Consider the following 16,113-nt stretch of genomic DNA (forward strand, 5'->3'; position numbering starts at 1 on the left):
CCCAACATTAATATGTTTTGACTTTCCTCTCTACATATTGTTCTGCACATACCTCCGCTGGTAACAGTCTAGCTAATCAAGATTTTCTGTTAAATCAAAGCTGTGACCTGATTATTAAACAAAGAATTTGTTTACATTTACTTGTTGAACGTTCAAACAGCAGTGCCTTCCTGCGAGACTGCAAGTAATCAATTAAGGCAATCAAGTCTAAAGAAACAAACACCAATTCCCTTTTATTGCTCAGATTGGTAAGACACTTCATAGTAATAGTGACTTCCTGCTGTTGGCTTAGACATGCCCAGACTGCAACAGGATAACACTAATGCAATTAAAAAACAGAGGATTTTGATGGGTGAGAGTGAATACAAGGGCTGCAGAGGCTGGCTTGCATGTTTCAAACCTGAACTCTCAGCTACAAACAACCATCAAAAAGCTGTGCTGTGGCCTTTACAAGGGAACAATGTACTCAAATTCTCTATTTTCAAACAAATCACAGTCATGAATATTTATAAAATGTCATAAAGCTTTGTGTAAATATCATCAAATTAGTAGAGGTCCATATGTAAATATTGTTTTCTTCGGTATTGCTTTTGAACATCAAAAAGCAACATTAGAAAACTGAGTATTGGGAAACCAAATGTGTTTTCCTGCAAGGTAACTGAGGACCTGAGGACTTGTTTCAGTATTTTGATAAGTTTTAATAACAGAGAATTGAAGGAAATGCAAAGAATAGGTAAATAAATGGACTAGAGATGCTGTTAATGGTGCGTTTATGATTGGATCTTTTCTCTAATTCAGTGAATCCTCCTTCTCCCACAACACAATTTTATAACAAGTTGTGAAGCTCAAGAGGGGATTATCAATTGCTTTAGAAACAGAAAGCAGAGACATGAGAGAGTTCTCAAAGCAGTAATGAAAATCAGTACTGTCATTCGTTAGTAATGTGTAGGGACCTTGTAAATAACATGCAATGGGGCAACAAGCAGAGCGAATAGAGGGAAGCGACATGGGAACCTAAAGAGACAAGCTCTGGCTCTTCTCAAAAGACCACAATATAATACCTGTCAACATCTGTTTTGTTCTCCTCAGTAAAAGCATATTGAAAGCACTAGGAGGTCCTGTTGCAACTTTTTTTTATTTCAAGGCTGTTTGAGAAGAAAATTCTAATTTTTAAATATGTTGCTCAACACTGAAGTTCACCACTTGTTTCAACAAAACATTTTCTTCATTCTTTCATTGTGTAGGAATTGCTGGCACCCCTGTGGTCTTCAATGTAAATGGAGACGCTCCTGGTCGCTATGAAATCTACCAATACCAGATCAGCAGCAACAACACAGGATACAAGATCATTGGGCACTGGACAGATCAGCTCCACCTCAATGTATGAACTATTCTTTTGTATCTTACTGTATTGTGTAAACAACATTCTTGACTTTTACATTATCTTGTGGCAATAATAATTTCATCTACATCAATGGTTTGTGAGATTCTAACATTTTCTTTAGAAATAAAAATCTGAAATATGAATTGAGGTTGCATTAAGCCTCCCCTCATCAATACTTAATACTAGATGTTTCAGTCCCATGTAATATTTTCATGGTTAAAGAAACAAACTTTTTTGTAAGTTTTCATAACTTTAAGCCATAATCATCTAAATTAACAGAAATATAATTACTTTCTGTAAATTATCTCTGTAGTTCTGTTTTTGAGTTGGTAAAAGAAATATTTTCAATACTATTCTGATTTATTAATATCCCTACAAGTATACTGAGATATAAAAATATGGCAAAGAAAGGGGTGGGGAAATGCAGGAGTGGTTTGTTATATCAAATAAGTTGTTGAATCAAAAGTAACTTTCTTGTACCATAAATCCTTTCTCCTTTGTTTTTGCTTTTTTCAGACTGATGAGATGCAATGGCCAGGTGGAACTCAAGAAGTCCCATCCTCCATCTGCAGCCAGCCATGCCGTCCTGGGCAGCGTAAGAAGACAGTGAAGGGGATTCCCTGTTGTTGGCACTGCGAGAGTTGTGATGGTTATCAGTATCAGGCAGACACTTACACCTGCAAGATGTGCCGATTTGATTTGCGGCCCAATGAGAACCACACTGGATGTGTTCCTATTCCCATTGTCAAGCTGGAGTGGAGCTCTCCTTGGGCAGTCATTCCTGTTTTGATTGCAGTACTGGGCATCATAGCCACTTTGCTAGTGGTTGCTACGTTTGTTCGCTACAATGACACTCCCATTGTGAAGGCATCAGGTCGAGAACTGAGTTATGTCCTGTTGACGGGTATCTTTTTGTGTTATGCCACAACTTTCCTCATGATCTCCACCCCGGATGTCTTTGTATGCTCACTGCGCAGGATTTTTCTTGGGCTGGGCATGAGTATAAGCTATGCAGCACTGCTAACCAAGACAAATCGGATCTACAGGATTTTTGAGCAGGGCAAGATGTCTGTCAGTGCTCCTCGATTCATCTCTCCAGCCTCTCAGTTAGTCATCACGTTCAGCTTGATATCGGTGCAGCTTCTCGGAGTTTGCATCTGGTTCGGGGTCGATCCTTCACAAGCCATCATCGACTATGAGGACCAGCGTACATCCAATCCTGAAATGTCCAGAGGTGTACTAAAGTGTGACATATCAGATCTGTCTCTCATCTGTCTGCTGGGTTATAGCATGCTTCTGATGGTCACCTGCACAGTTTATGCAATCAAAACGAGAGGAGTTCCTGAGACATTCAACGAGGCCAAGCCCATTGGCTTCACCATGTACACCACCTGCATTGTTTGGTTGGCCTTCATCCCCATCTTTTTTGGAACTTCACAGTCAACAGAAAAGGTAAAATGTCTAAATCAAATTCAACAGAAACCCAAATAAATAGCAAAGTTTTCACAGTTTTATCAGTAGTTTTATCTTTTAGGTCTGCACAAAATTGCATGTTTTTGAATTTAGAACAAATCAGTAAATGTGCTTGTACATGTTGTATGGAAGTTAATCGTTTGGACACCTCTTATGTTCCCATTGCACCAGATTGTGATGAAAATGCCTGCTTAAATTATGTTTTTGTGTAAGATCAGCCTCTTGTGTTTGTGAATGTCGCCACCATTTATCACAAGCTGATAGGCTGTGAGCTCCACTGAGGGGATTACAAGGCTTTTAGAGCTGGATTGTCAGGATGATTCATTCACCTCGAATTTCCTTGGATATGATTTCTTTACTTGTGTTTCCATAAATATTCACTGAGTGGGAAAACAGAGTCAGCAATCAACTTATATTCTTGCAAACAGCCGTAGATGTTGTGAAATTGGACAGAACTGCTGTAGCTGTTGATTGTTGTTGTCAGCTAAAAGTGAATCATAAATTATCTCTTACAAGTGCTAATTCTGAGGTTGTGAAACACAGATGTACACTAGAAAGCACAGAGAAGAGAAGTAAAATTGCAGTAGTAGCAGAAGCTTTAGAATGGGCTATAAAAAGCAACAAACCTAATAGCAACCATTAAATTGTCTATTGTTTAAATATGTGCAATTTACCAAAGAAATCACACATTGTACAAACAGTCCCTTTAAAAAGTTTGCCATATCTTTTGAACTTTTAAACATTTTGTAATGCTACACCATAACCAGACATTTTAAAATACATCAACAAAAATAATGCATAATTGTGAAGTGCAAAAGAAACCGGATGCAATGTTTTCTATTTTTTTTAATATTCTGCCTCTTGTATCCAGTGCCTTGTGGTACCACATTTTTTTGTAATTACAGATAAAAGATTTTAACCTTTCATACACATATAAGACTGAGCTTGTAACCAATTTATCTTTACAATATAGCTGAAGCTCGGTCCTCTTTTAATGTAGGTCAGTGAACATGAAGTCTTGCCATAGATACTCTGTTGGATTTATGCCTGGGCTTTGACTTGGCTACTAAAATATGACTATTCTACTGCAGCTCTGGCTGTACTGTATATATTGTGTTGTTGTACAGACAGAAGGTAATGCTCACCCCCTATTTCAAGTCTCTCATAGGCTTTCTTCTAGGTTTGCCTTGTATCATCCTATCCCCTGAACAGTTTTTCTGACTTCCCACCATGAAAGTATCCACACAGCATATTGCTGCCATTACCATATTTCAGTGTTGTGCTAAGTGCATTTACAACTTTAGTTCTACACTACACATACCTAAGGATAGCTAGCAACAGCTATCCTTAGTCATCCAGGGTGATCCACACTTAGTCATCCACACTGTAGGGATCCTTAGCTATCCTATGTTGGAGCTGTACAACATCACTAAAACATGTAATTTAATATTTTTGTTATGATGCCAGAATAAGTTACAATCAATACACGTTTTCCTCATTCTTCTCTTGGTTGTCCATTATAAGGATGTTCCTTCACCTTAGCTTCTCAGCCCCCAAGCATACATAAGGTGTTTGCATCAAGGGTAGTGGTATAATAGAATCTAACTGGAGAGGGCTGAATACAAGTGCATGCCACTTTTAGCATTCGTTTGATAAAATATTCTAGAACCACACACATTTTCCTTCCACAATTATGCAATACTTTGTGTGTTTATAGTTGTAATGAGACAAAATGGGAAACAGTTCAAATAGGTATAAATGCTTGCAAGTCCCAGTTTTATGGCATGGCCAGATCATGAGAATATGCTATTTGCTTTGAATAAATGACTGCATTCAACAACATTTCCAACATTATAAGGTCCAGTCCAGCAATATGTTGTTTGTTCCTCCAAATAAGCAAAAGGTATTTTTCCCAAAAATATTCAACTTATTGGATATTTTTTTCTTGAAAATATTTGTTTTCAGGAAACATTAGGTATGACAAATACTATGAATTTTAGAGTTCGCAAGGTTCACTGAATCCTATTTCCTGTCAATATGCTTTGCTCATGGGGTATTCTTGGTGCAAATAGAACTACTCTCTAAACCTGGAATGCCACAAAGAAGCCCTGAAATTTCATATTGGTTTCTGCTCTCAGCTCTTTACCATCAATGTCCCAGTGGAGCAGATTGACCATCATTTGAGGGTGTGAAGAAAGATTTATGTCAGTAGGTCCTATGAAAGTGGACAAGGGTCTTGGCTCCCTTCAGAGAGTGACTTCACTCTGTACTCCAGAGGGCTGGCAATATTGTTCCGAATTCACCCCAGGGCAAGAGTAATCTTCTTGGGAGATTACAACACTCGCCCTTTATCACCAAAAAATGCTCATGTGCTGTTTGCAGTATGATGGAAGACACTGATTTATCGCTTCCATCTCCATGTGTCATCTTAAGGGTTTTTTCCAAAACGACATGAACTTTGGGGTCTTCATTTTTGCTGGGCTTCAGCCAAGATTCAAATTTTCTTCAAGAACATTAAACATTAACTCACAATTTAGATTTGCTCTTCCACTTCATGTGAATGATTTTACATATTTAATATAATTAAATATGCTATTCCAATATTTTTGGTTGCTAAAGTTAAGCTACATCAACTGACCTTCAAAGCATCAAGACATCCGTGACGTTCAGTATAGAATGATGTAATAAAATGGAAATAAACAATACAATTAAATAAACATTGTGCATAGCTAAATGATGCAATCAACTTATAACTAAAGACAAATCCAATTTCTTGCTAAAATTTAGATTAACTTTTAGAGTTTTATGTCAAATAGGAAATCAAATTATTTGCTATTTGCTAAAAATCCAAACTTATAATATAGACATTTTAAAATCCTTATTTATATTCAGAAGTGCACATATGTTTTCCCAGTATTTAGTTAAATTGCCCTGAAAAACTGAAGACTGTTGCTGAATGTTCCTCAACTGGTGGCCCATTCCTCCTCGTGGATCTGGTGTAATAGTGTCAGTCTTGCAGGATGCCTTGATGATCCACACATCTATTAGTTCTGTCCTCTAATTTTCTATCAGATTAAAATCAGAGCTTTGTGATAGCCACTCCAAAATATTTACTTTCTTGTCCTTAAGCCTTTGTGACTACATTTCTGTGGTATTGTCAAGCTCATTTTGTGTTTGAAAGATCTACTTGAAGCCCAACTTTTTAACTCATTGCTGTTTAAGATGTTGCTCCATATTTTCACATCCTTTTCATCCCTTACCATGCCATTTATTTTGTGTAGTGCACTAGTCCCTCAAACAGTGAGAGACCCGCACATAATATTTCAGTTTTGGTACTTCATAGCTTGGGTGGTATTCTCAGATTTTAAATCTTCCCCTTTTAGTCCCTTCAAGAGTAATAATGGCTATTATTTATTTTGTTTTATCTTTAAGTTCTTTATCCCTATGTTCATTTGCAAATTATATTCTGGGTTTTTCTGTCTAATTGGATGTAAAGTCTGCTTTTGAGAAAAGTCATAAAACATTGTCTAAAAATCACTAGAAGAAAAAAGGTAATGCAGCTTACACTTTATGTAGTCCACATAAATATTGGCTTTTAACTGCACATACAGATCATTTATACTCTAGATGTGGAGTGTCTGCACTAATAGAAAGCGATTACTATAAAAATCGTTGTATTATTTGTCCGAACTGTGCAAGATCAGATAATTCTCAAAACTATGTGAATAGATTTGCCTCTACAAACTGCATTCTCATCTAATAATTTTTTTCTCCTGTTTCACTTTCACAACACAGATGTATATCCAGACAACAACCCTGACAATCTCTGTCAGCCTCAGTGCATCGGTTTCCCTGGGAATGCTCTACATGCCGAAGGTCTATGTGGTTCTCTTTCATCCAGAGCAGAATGTGCCCAAGCGCAAGCGCAGCCTGAAGGCCGTGGTCACTGCAGCCACCATGTCGAACAAGTTCAACCCCAAAGGAGGCCTGAGGCCAAATGGAGAGGCCAAGTCTGAACTCTGTGAAAGTCTGGAAACACAAGGTTTGTAGAATACTCCATGGTTGGAATGAAGAGGTGGAAAATGCAAATTTTTGTATAAAAACCTGATTCCAAGCTGAAACATGTCAGTCACAACTATAGCTATTAAATTAGTCACACCCCTTGGACCTTTTCACATTTTTCAGCTACAAAACAGTACAGAACATTGAAGTGGAAGTAAAGTGATAAAAACTAAAAGTAAAAATCTAAAAAGTGTGGTATGTATTTTTCTTCAGCCCCCGTACTCCAGTGGCCCTACGTAAAATCCAGGGAAACTAATTACTTTCATTATCACCAGATAATTTGTAGGAATATGCTTATTCTATTCACATTAAAACACTCTGTTCTGTGAGGTAGAAAGTGGCTTAACTACTTTTAGTGATGCACTCAATCCTGTCTTGAATGAAAGAGTAGCAAGACAAAAGCAAAACACTGTGTGAAGAAAACCTAGCAATGCACATCCCCATGAACACCCCTATTATGGTAAAACATGGCAGTGGCTGCATAACACTGTAGGGATTATCTCTAGCAGGGACAAGGAAGCTAGTTAATGGATGGAGATAAATACAGACCAGTCATGAAGGAAACCCATTAGAGACTGTAAAAAACCTGATACTGGAGTTGATGCTCATCCCCTAACGGTACAAAATTAAATACACAGTCAAAGTTAGCATTTAAAAGCAAATGAATGGGTCAGTGCAAGCCAGACTACATCTGTTATTAAATGCTCTTAATCCAGTGTGACTCAGCTTGATCTATTTTTGCAAAGTGTCTAACAGATATGCAAAGCTAGAGACATTTCATAAAAGACACCCAGGTGTAGTTGCAGTAAATGGTTGTTCAACAAAGTATTGACTTAGAGTGGCTGAATATAAATGCAAGACACTTTTCAGATTTTCTTTTTTTATCCTTCCACAAAACACTTGAGGATTAGTTGTTTTTGGTCTTTCTTAAAATATTCTCCCTATGATTCCTGATTATTTACTTGATCAGCTTAAAATACAGGCAAATTTTCCAGTAAAAGGTGGGCTCTTACTAGCTCAGAAATTACTTGAGAATTTGAAAGCGTGAGATTTGGCACACGGTATTTTATTTTTTACAGAGTTACAAAGACGAGTTGTGAGAGCATCTTTTTAGTCACTAAGATGATATGTATGAGTACGCAGTCTCAGTGTGGGGACAGGCTTAAATCCAGTCACACACCCACGTTTGGTCTGATGACTGAGGGTTTTGATTTTATGCTTTGAAAAGTTGAATTGTACATAGTGATGTGTTTTAGGATGACCAAGCCTGTGCCCACACTTGCATGCCTAGTTTCTTGTGTGTCTGAGAACAGAGCTGTTCCATCTTATCCAATTATAGAGCCCATTTGCTGGCGAGGACTCCCACTCCCCACATCTGAACTGTGAATCTAACAACTGCTCTTTGTGCTTATGTGTCAGACTGTATTGAGGGAGGGGACCCTTGTGAGGGACTTTAGACTCCCAGGTAATGAGATTAGTTAATGACTTTGCCCTTTTATTATTTTGTTACCACTTTTCTTCTGTTAATTTCTTCAAATGTTCAACACCTGTAAAACACTTGCTTGCTGCCACACTGTGTTGAATGAGTGTTGGCTAATATGGAGCACCCTGGATGACTCAAGCCACTAATCACACTCCCTAATACAGCAGTGAAAATAAATATTGAACATGCAAAAATCTTTCTCATTTAATATTTTTCTAATGAGGTTATTGGCATGATGTGCTCACCAGATGTTGGTAACAACCTAAAGCAGTTCACACATATGGAGAAATCAACAAAAATTGATTGGGGAATCTCTTTCTTCACCGTGAATGACAAACGTCATGGGCTTCTTTCTTATAGAAGATTCCTCTTTGACTTTTTAAGTCTCTGTGGGAAATCTTGTGAAGCGCTTTACAATACAAGTTTATTAAAGTCATAAGAGGGCTCTTTGTTTTTACGCATGATGAGATAGTTTTTGAGTGTAACCTAGGCAATATGGTGAAGACTAAACTAGCTGACTGATATGAACTGGCACCATTGAGGAGCAAAATTGCATTCTAAATCTGGACAGATTTAAACTGTTTTCTCGGCTTTCTATTAATTTTTGCTCCTCCTTTTCCTCATGTTTTCAATATTTATTATTACTCGTGTTATTCAAATTTATTACATCTAATTCATGGAATATTTTTCCATTTCTCAATATATGTAGACTGATGAGACTGAGTTGTTACCAACATATGGTCTGAATTTAACTTCAACAGCCATGTTAGAAAATGTTTTACAACTTTTTTTTTACAAGAAAAGTGTTAATGTGCTTAAAACTTATTTTCTCCACTGTATGTGAGCAACACACATGAGCATGAAAGGAAAGTATCACCCCCTTCCTAAATCAATGACCTAAGTCAATATTTTCCCCAAAAGTGTTTGCGTTTCTTTTTTACCTAAAAAAACTTTTGGAATGAAAGAGGTGATGATTTTTTTTTTTTTTTTTTTTTGCCAAATTTACTTTTGGCAAAAAATGACTCAGGCCATTGTTTTAGGAAGGTGACAATATGTGTATGATGTTTAAAAAGACCACTCAGCATGGTAAAGCCAGTGAATGCAGGAAGATGACACCACTTTCCCTGAAAGCACAAGACAAGCGACAGTCATGTGTCCCCTGTAATTTGTTTCTCTGCTGACAAAAGAGGAATTTGTGGTAATGAGACAACAACAACAATAAGAGTGAACAAGAGAAGACAGATGGGTCTGCCAGGTTCAATTCTTTCTGGACCATCTATTCTTTATCTTGGCCTTGCAGCACATAAATATTCAAATAAGATTCATTTATCAATGCTTCTCCAGAATGAGATGCTTTGGATGAAGTGGCGAGAATACCGCCTTCCATTCCCACCCCAGACGTGGCTCTGACAAAAATAGAGAAGTGTTTACTAATAAAAATCCTTCCTTCATTTTTTGTGCTCACCCTGACTTTTAGCTGTTCCCTGATTCTGATTTTCCCCTCTGACATATTCAATCAGCCAACGCTGTTGTGGACAGATTGGTTGTATGATTACCACCACCATGCTCACTGAGGGATGTTTATTTAAAAAAAAACATGGCACATCCACTGACACTTGCACATGGACCAGATGTGGTTATTAAACATGACACCTGATGATGTATAGTAGATTTGTGCTTTGTAAAGTTTGGTAAATCAACGGATTCATGATTTTCCAGATAATTATTTTTTTCTACAGCTGAAAGAACACTCCGAGAAATAAAAAGTAGTAACAGCTTTTATCAGCTTATAATGTTCAGTGTCCAATATAGCAATTCCTCTGATCTTGTAGTAATTAAACTTTTCAAATTACCAATTCACTGACTTTTGCATGCTTTGCTTGGTGCATACAGAACTCACAGGTCTTTGCATGCGGTGAAAGACTAGCACTAGAATGACTTCTGCATTTAATGCTACTGCTGTGATATGCCTATTGCCCCCTTATAATGCATTTATGATACAGTTGGATAATTACAAAAACAGAAAGCTGATTTTGTGAATTATACAAACTGTTGCATATATAATCACACTGAAATTGCTTTTGGCCTATCTAACAGGTTTATTTTGTCTTTTTACAACATTTTAATATTTGTATAACCAGGGAACCATTGTGGGTTAAAATTGGATTTACAAGTGTCCAGAGACAAAACGGCACTACAACAAAACACAGAAAGCAAAAGTTAACACCCTCAAAACAAAATATATTATTAGACAATATACATAAATTAATCACGTTGAATTCTTTTCTAATTTCCTAATATCACAAAAGCTTATTACCACAGATATTTTGTTAAAATACATGTGGAAATTTGCACAAAAAAATTAATAGCAATTATAAGATTGTGACTGATGTAATACAAATCTGTTTTTTCACTGCTTTTTCAGAAAGGCATAAATCATTTTTGACGTGCTATTTTCATTGAAATGTACATAAACGACAGTTCAGTTCAGTCCTGACATTTCCTGAAAGGTACCAGCTTCTAGGTTAAATGTAAATGTAAATCTGGTAGAGCTATATAAGCAGCTTTGGTCTGAACTGCAGGTTTTCCTCATCATTGTTTGCAGATTATGTCTGGATTTTAGTATCATTTAGCTAGCATGTGTAAGGTTCATTTCATTACATTTTCCTCATTAAAATTGTTATGATACAAATGTTTTTAAATTGTCTGGCACGTTGATCTAGCACACTTACCCATAAGCTTCGATTTCCATCATCAGTTCACTTGACAGTTTTCTCACCTTCTGTTGACAGAATTCCTTGCCAAGTGGCTGAATGTTACCAGCTGAAATCCAGCTTTAAAGGCATATATGGTTTCTGCTTTCTTTTAATGTTATACTGAAGTTTATCTCTATGGGATTTGCAGGAAACTAGACAGTTAGACAAACATTTTTTTGTAAATTTATATTTTTGCACACATCATAACAGAAACAGGATTAAAAAATAATTACAAATAAGATACTTGTTTATCTGTTTCTATTATCAAAGCCTAATTATTGCAATGTGCAGTTCATTTTGGTGCTTTGGGCTCTAAGGTCTGTTTACATAACATGCTGGAAAAGAAAAGAAGAAAACTAAATCCTGAGCAGCAGTACCAATTTAAAAATTTCCATTTTAATGCTCAGCGTTGATGGGAAGTTTTTACGAAAATGCAGTTTTACATCAACACCCGTGTTATCAGAATTAGTTCCACCTGTGCTTGGTTAATGAAGTCATCTATAAATAGAGCCTTGCATCAATCTGTATTCCCACGATGTGGATTTTTAAAGATTACACTCCCACGCCTATTTGAGGCTCGCCCAATTCATTTCAATTTTAACCCTCTGCTTTTTCTTCTCACCCTCGTTTGCAGTGCTGGCCTCGAAGCAGACATACATAAGTTACAGCAATCATGCCATCTAAGACGGAGACAAATCCTGAGACAGGAGCAAAGGTCTGCAGGGGGAGGAATCACCTGTTTTTAAGGGATAACTGGAATTTTGATGGAGAACTTTGATGCTTCTGCAAAACAAAGGACTGGGAAAGATTCATGGAAATTACTCATTCAAAAAAGGATGCCATATTTTTCTAGGGAATAAGGCTTGAATGCCAGATTAATATTAAATCAGTATATTGCAGAATTGAGATGGAGGATGTAAGAGAGCTTAAATAGATAGGAACTCTCCTTCTCCGGATCTTTTTGAGACATGAGAGAGCTGATTATTGACCTTTTTGAATCACGCTGAGAAGAACACCTGGAGTTTGTAGTATGTTTTTTTTCTTCTGGAGTGTATAGCACAGAAATCATCAGTTCTCTATAAGGTTGAACCATATCATTTTTGCAAAATAAGAGAGTATTCTGTTGGGTTTTTTTCTCTTTTTTTTTTTTTTACTCAAACGCAGTTGACAAGATGAACCATTATAGAAACGTAGTATTTTCATTTACAGTGGAGTTGAAAGCTGCAGTTCTCTTCATGCTGTACATGCCTTACTACAGCACACTCAGTATTCCTTCATGAACTAACCACATGTGAAAGACATGAAAATAAATCAGTGGGTCAGCCCAGTTGTCTGGTAAAATGTTCATACTGACAATGATGACATCGTCACAATCATCTTGGGAAACCTCCTGTACAGTCCCAGAGCATGCTAATGGGAACATCCCGTGTAACCGTGCTGTGTTTTCAGTGTCTTTGGAATGCAACATTGTCACATTTGTCATTCAGGCGAAGATGTTATTTTGAGCCGTTGCCTGTTCGGCAACCCTCTGCTGGACAAAAGAGCAATCATACACAAAAAGAGGCACAACGGCATTGCAATCTGATTTTTTTAACATCAGTCTCCACTCCATACATGTCAGCAGACTTGATAATGCATATTTTCAACATAAACAAAATGGTCCTTATTTATCTTGCACTGACAGAACCCGTAGAAAAGTCTTGGAATTATCTGATAGTTCAGATTTTACCTCAGCCAACACTCATTGTTCTTGACAGAACCGGGTTATTAGGATGGAGTCTATTCCTCTTTGTGTTTCTTCCGATGTTGAAGACGCAGTGCAGAATTTTGCCCTGCTTTTAGAAATATTAATTCACTCTTATCTCAGTGAAACAGAAATAGTACATTATAGACAGCCAACAGTATTTGCACCTAAATGCAGGGTTTAACAAAATGGTTGGTTCGTAATGATAAGAAAACTCAACATATCAGTGTTTTGCACATGTTTTAAAATGTAAACCTAACGATGGGTAATAAGCAGGAGACTGAATACATAGGGCATCATTAAATAGTTTGCAGTTTTTGTTTTGTCACATTATTTTTGGTGTCTTTCTTGTTTTTGATATCATCTGTGATCAGTGAGGTCTTCATTAGCATTTCTAGAGGCAAGTATGGTTTACATAAGCTGGAAAATTTAGAGTAATTGAGATCTTTCATCCAGAAAAATGAGAATGTTAAAGTAGACTAGTAAAGAAGTTGGTGATGGACAATTTTCCTTTCAGCTGGTTCAGGTTGTTCGGACAGAAAACAAACTGGCTCAGTTTTCATAGCCTCCTTTTCTTAAACTAAAGATGAACCAGGATGAGGAAAACATCCTTTCATCAAGCACAATCTTGCTGCTTGCAAAAGTTTACATACACATTGAACTTTTCCAAATTGTATCATGTTATCATGATTTTTATGTAATAGTTTTAAACCAACAGAAAAAAGTGCATATTTGTTAATAGAATAAAAATTAAATGTGCTTTTCTAATTATTTTTACAAACACAAAATATAGTCAATGCCTTTTAGAACTCTGGGTCTTTTTCTGCCATGTGTCGCAACCAGATGTGCACATCTTTTATGTAAATACACTGATTATTCTTTGCAAAATGCAGAACTTCAAATTCTGTTGTATTTCATGGAAAGTGTCTGTGAACATAAATATTCAAGTCTGAAGACTCTCTGTCCCAGTTCCAAGTCTCTTCCAGATTTTTTTTTTCTAGGTTTTGTCTTGCATTGAGCTCCATCCTCTCTCCCCTTCGATGATTTCCTTAAGAAGGCATCCCTGTAGCATGGTGCTGCAATCACTGTTTCATGGTGGATATCGTGAGATATATAGATCAGAAAGTTCACATCTGTGTGCTAAAACTTAATAACACACAAGGGGAATCAATTTAATAATTAGATTACTTGTGAAGACACTCGCTTCACAATGTTCTATTTAAGGATGTCAGAATAAAAGGCAGCTCGTTGTAAATGTAAAAAATTAAGTAAAGGAAAAAGTCTGATTCCCCTAATTAAATGTCACTCTTAGTTGCCATCTGTGACCTATACTCAAACAGGAATTCTTGCAAGAATGAGAACAGCAAGGAGACATATGTGATAAGCTTAGTGCCCTTTCAGTATGATCTGCTCTAACTAGACAGAGTGACTATCTGACTATGCAAGTCTTATCACTGATGTTTGTCACAGAAGGTCTGGAACCAGCATTTCTGGCTCAGCATTGTAACTCTTAATTGGGAGGACCTAACCTTCAGTGTAGAGAAACTGCCCATCTTTATCTCTAGACCCTCCCAAATCTGTGTGAAAATACAATGAATCTCCCAAAAGTCCAACCAACAACTGCAAGAGGAAAAGTGAATAGACTTTTGTTTCAGGTTATACAAACAATTAAGGAGAAAATGTCTAAATTTCATCTAACACTCGTTTTAATTTAACTGAGCAAATAGATATGAGCCTTTAGTTTGGATAGTTTCTGCATGGACAATTGTCTTACAGCAGGTAACAAGTTGTTTCATCCCAGCTGATGTAATGAGAAGCTTCTCATTTCTAACAACAACTATGTGGAAAGACATCCTGTGGAAAGGTTATTAGTCTATACAATATCTAAAGAAACTGCATAAGGTAATAATTTTAATTTTTACACGTAGACCTGCCTCCACAAAGACCAAACCTTAACACCATTGAGAATCTTTGTGAAGTTCTGGAGAAGGCGTTGCACACACACCACATCTTTTGAATTTGTTTGGTGTAAAAACATACATTCCTTTTTCTTTTACTTCACAATTATATGTTCATGTTGGTCCATCAGATAAAGCTCAGTAAAATATATTAGAATTTTTGGTTGCAACATGCCAAAATGTGATAAAGTTAAAGGTATGTAAATGTTTGCAAGACAAAGTAGATGCAATAATAGCAGCCTGCCTGTGTTGTATTATAGAATCCACCAGAGTCCTGGGGTCTCTAATATGCATTTGAGAGCTATTTTTATGCCTTTCTGCCATCTGGCAATCACAAATAAATAAAACATACTAATAATAGTTTCAGTTTAAATGTTATTTCTGCTTGATAAATAAGGGCCAGTGCCTTCATCCTGTGCCTCCTGCCAACTACTTCTGCCATTCTATTTTTCACTGTTGTGTTCAGTGTGTTCTGTTCAAGCATAATTCAGAACTGAACGTGTACAATTTATAGTTATGTGCAAACTGCATTCCTGTCTTCAGTCTGAAGTATTGGTCATAAATAGTAAATCTGGAATTTGTTTCATTAAATGTTATCCTCAGCAATGCAAAAGTCTGTATGTTGCATGTCAGAACTCATATGTCACAAGAACAGTTTGAGAGAAGAGCATAGTGTTCAACAGGAAAACTGCTGCAGGTGGTTATAAAAAACTAAGAATTTCAATAACTGATTTACTCAGCTTCAACAAGTCTACAATAATGCAGCAATGGTTTTCTCATTATTTGATTGAGTATTGTTTGTGGGATTGTTTGTGTTTGTGAATATCAATAATTTACTGTTTTTTGCCACAGATCCTTTTTTCTACAACACGGTGCGTGTTGCAAAAATAGAATATGTAAGTGCTGATTGAAGTTAAATGGTAAGTTAATGTATGTTATTAAAATGGATTGATCATGTCTGCTTTATGTACTGACATATTAAAAAATATTAAAAAGTTACAGTGCCTGAATATTTATGAATTATCTATATGAAAAGAAAAATCTAAATGTGTGAAGCATGTTCATTTTTATACAATATGTTTCTAATAAAAGATTGTTTTGCTAATAATGTGTCACTGTTTCTTTATAAATGGTAGCAAAATACGCCATATTTAGAGAGGTGCAACCAATTCACAGTACTATTAAGTTCTCAATTCTACATAACGCCACAAAGTAGACATCCAAAAATGAACAAAAAACAGAGTAGTAAAATA

General features: G+C 36.4%; 1 protein-coding gene across 1 annotated transcript in view; it reads left to right on the forward strand.

Annotated features, from left to right (window-relative positions):
- The window catches only part of LOC102218961 (metabotropic glutamate receptor 4-like), a 178,149-nt gene extending 162,238 nt beyond the window's left edge, over nt 1-15,911 (forward strand). The window contains exons 8-11 of the mRNA XM_023337217.1: nt 1,245-1,381; nt 1,901-2,836; nt 6,653-6,899; nt 11,793-15,911. Of these exons, the coding sequence (XP_023192985.1) occupies nt 1,245-1,381; nt 1,901-2,836; nt 6,653-6,899; nt 11,793-11,842 (1,370 nt within the window). The 3' untranslated portion in view covers nt 11,843-15,911. The remainder of the gene's footprint in view (nt 1-1,244; nt 1,382-1,900; nt 2,837-6,652; nt 6,900-11,792) is intronic.
- Nucleotides 15,912-16,113: the final 202 nt, after the last annotated feature.

The sequence above is a fragment of the Xiphophorus maculatus genome, chromosome 1 (genome assembly GCF_002775205.1).
Source record: "Xiphophorus maculatus strain JP 163 A chromosome 1, X_maculatus-5.0-male, whole genome shotgun sequence".
Taxonomy (NCBI): Eukaryota; Metazoa; Chordata; class Actinopteri; order Cyprinodontiformes; family Poeciliidae; genus Xiphophorus; species Xiphophorus maculatus.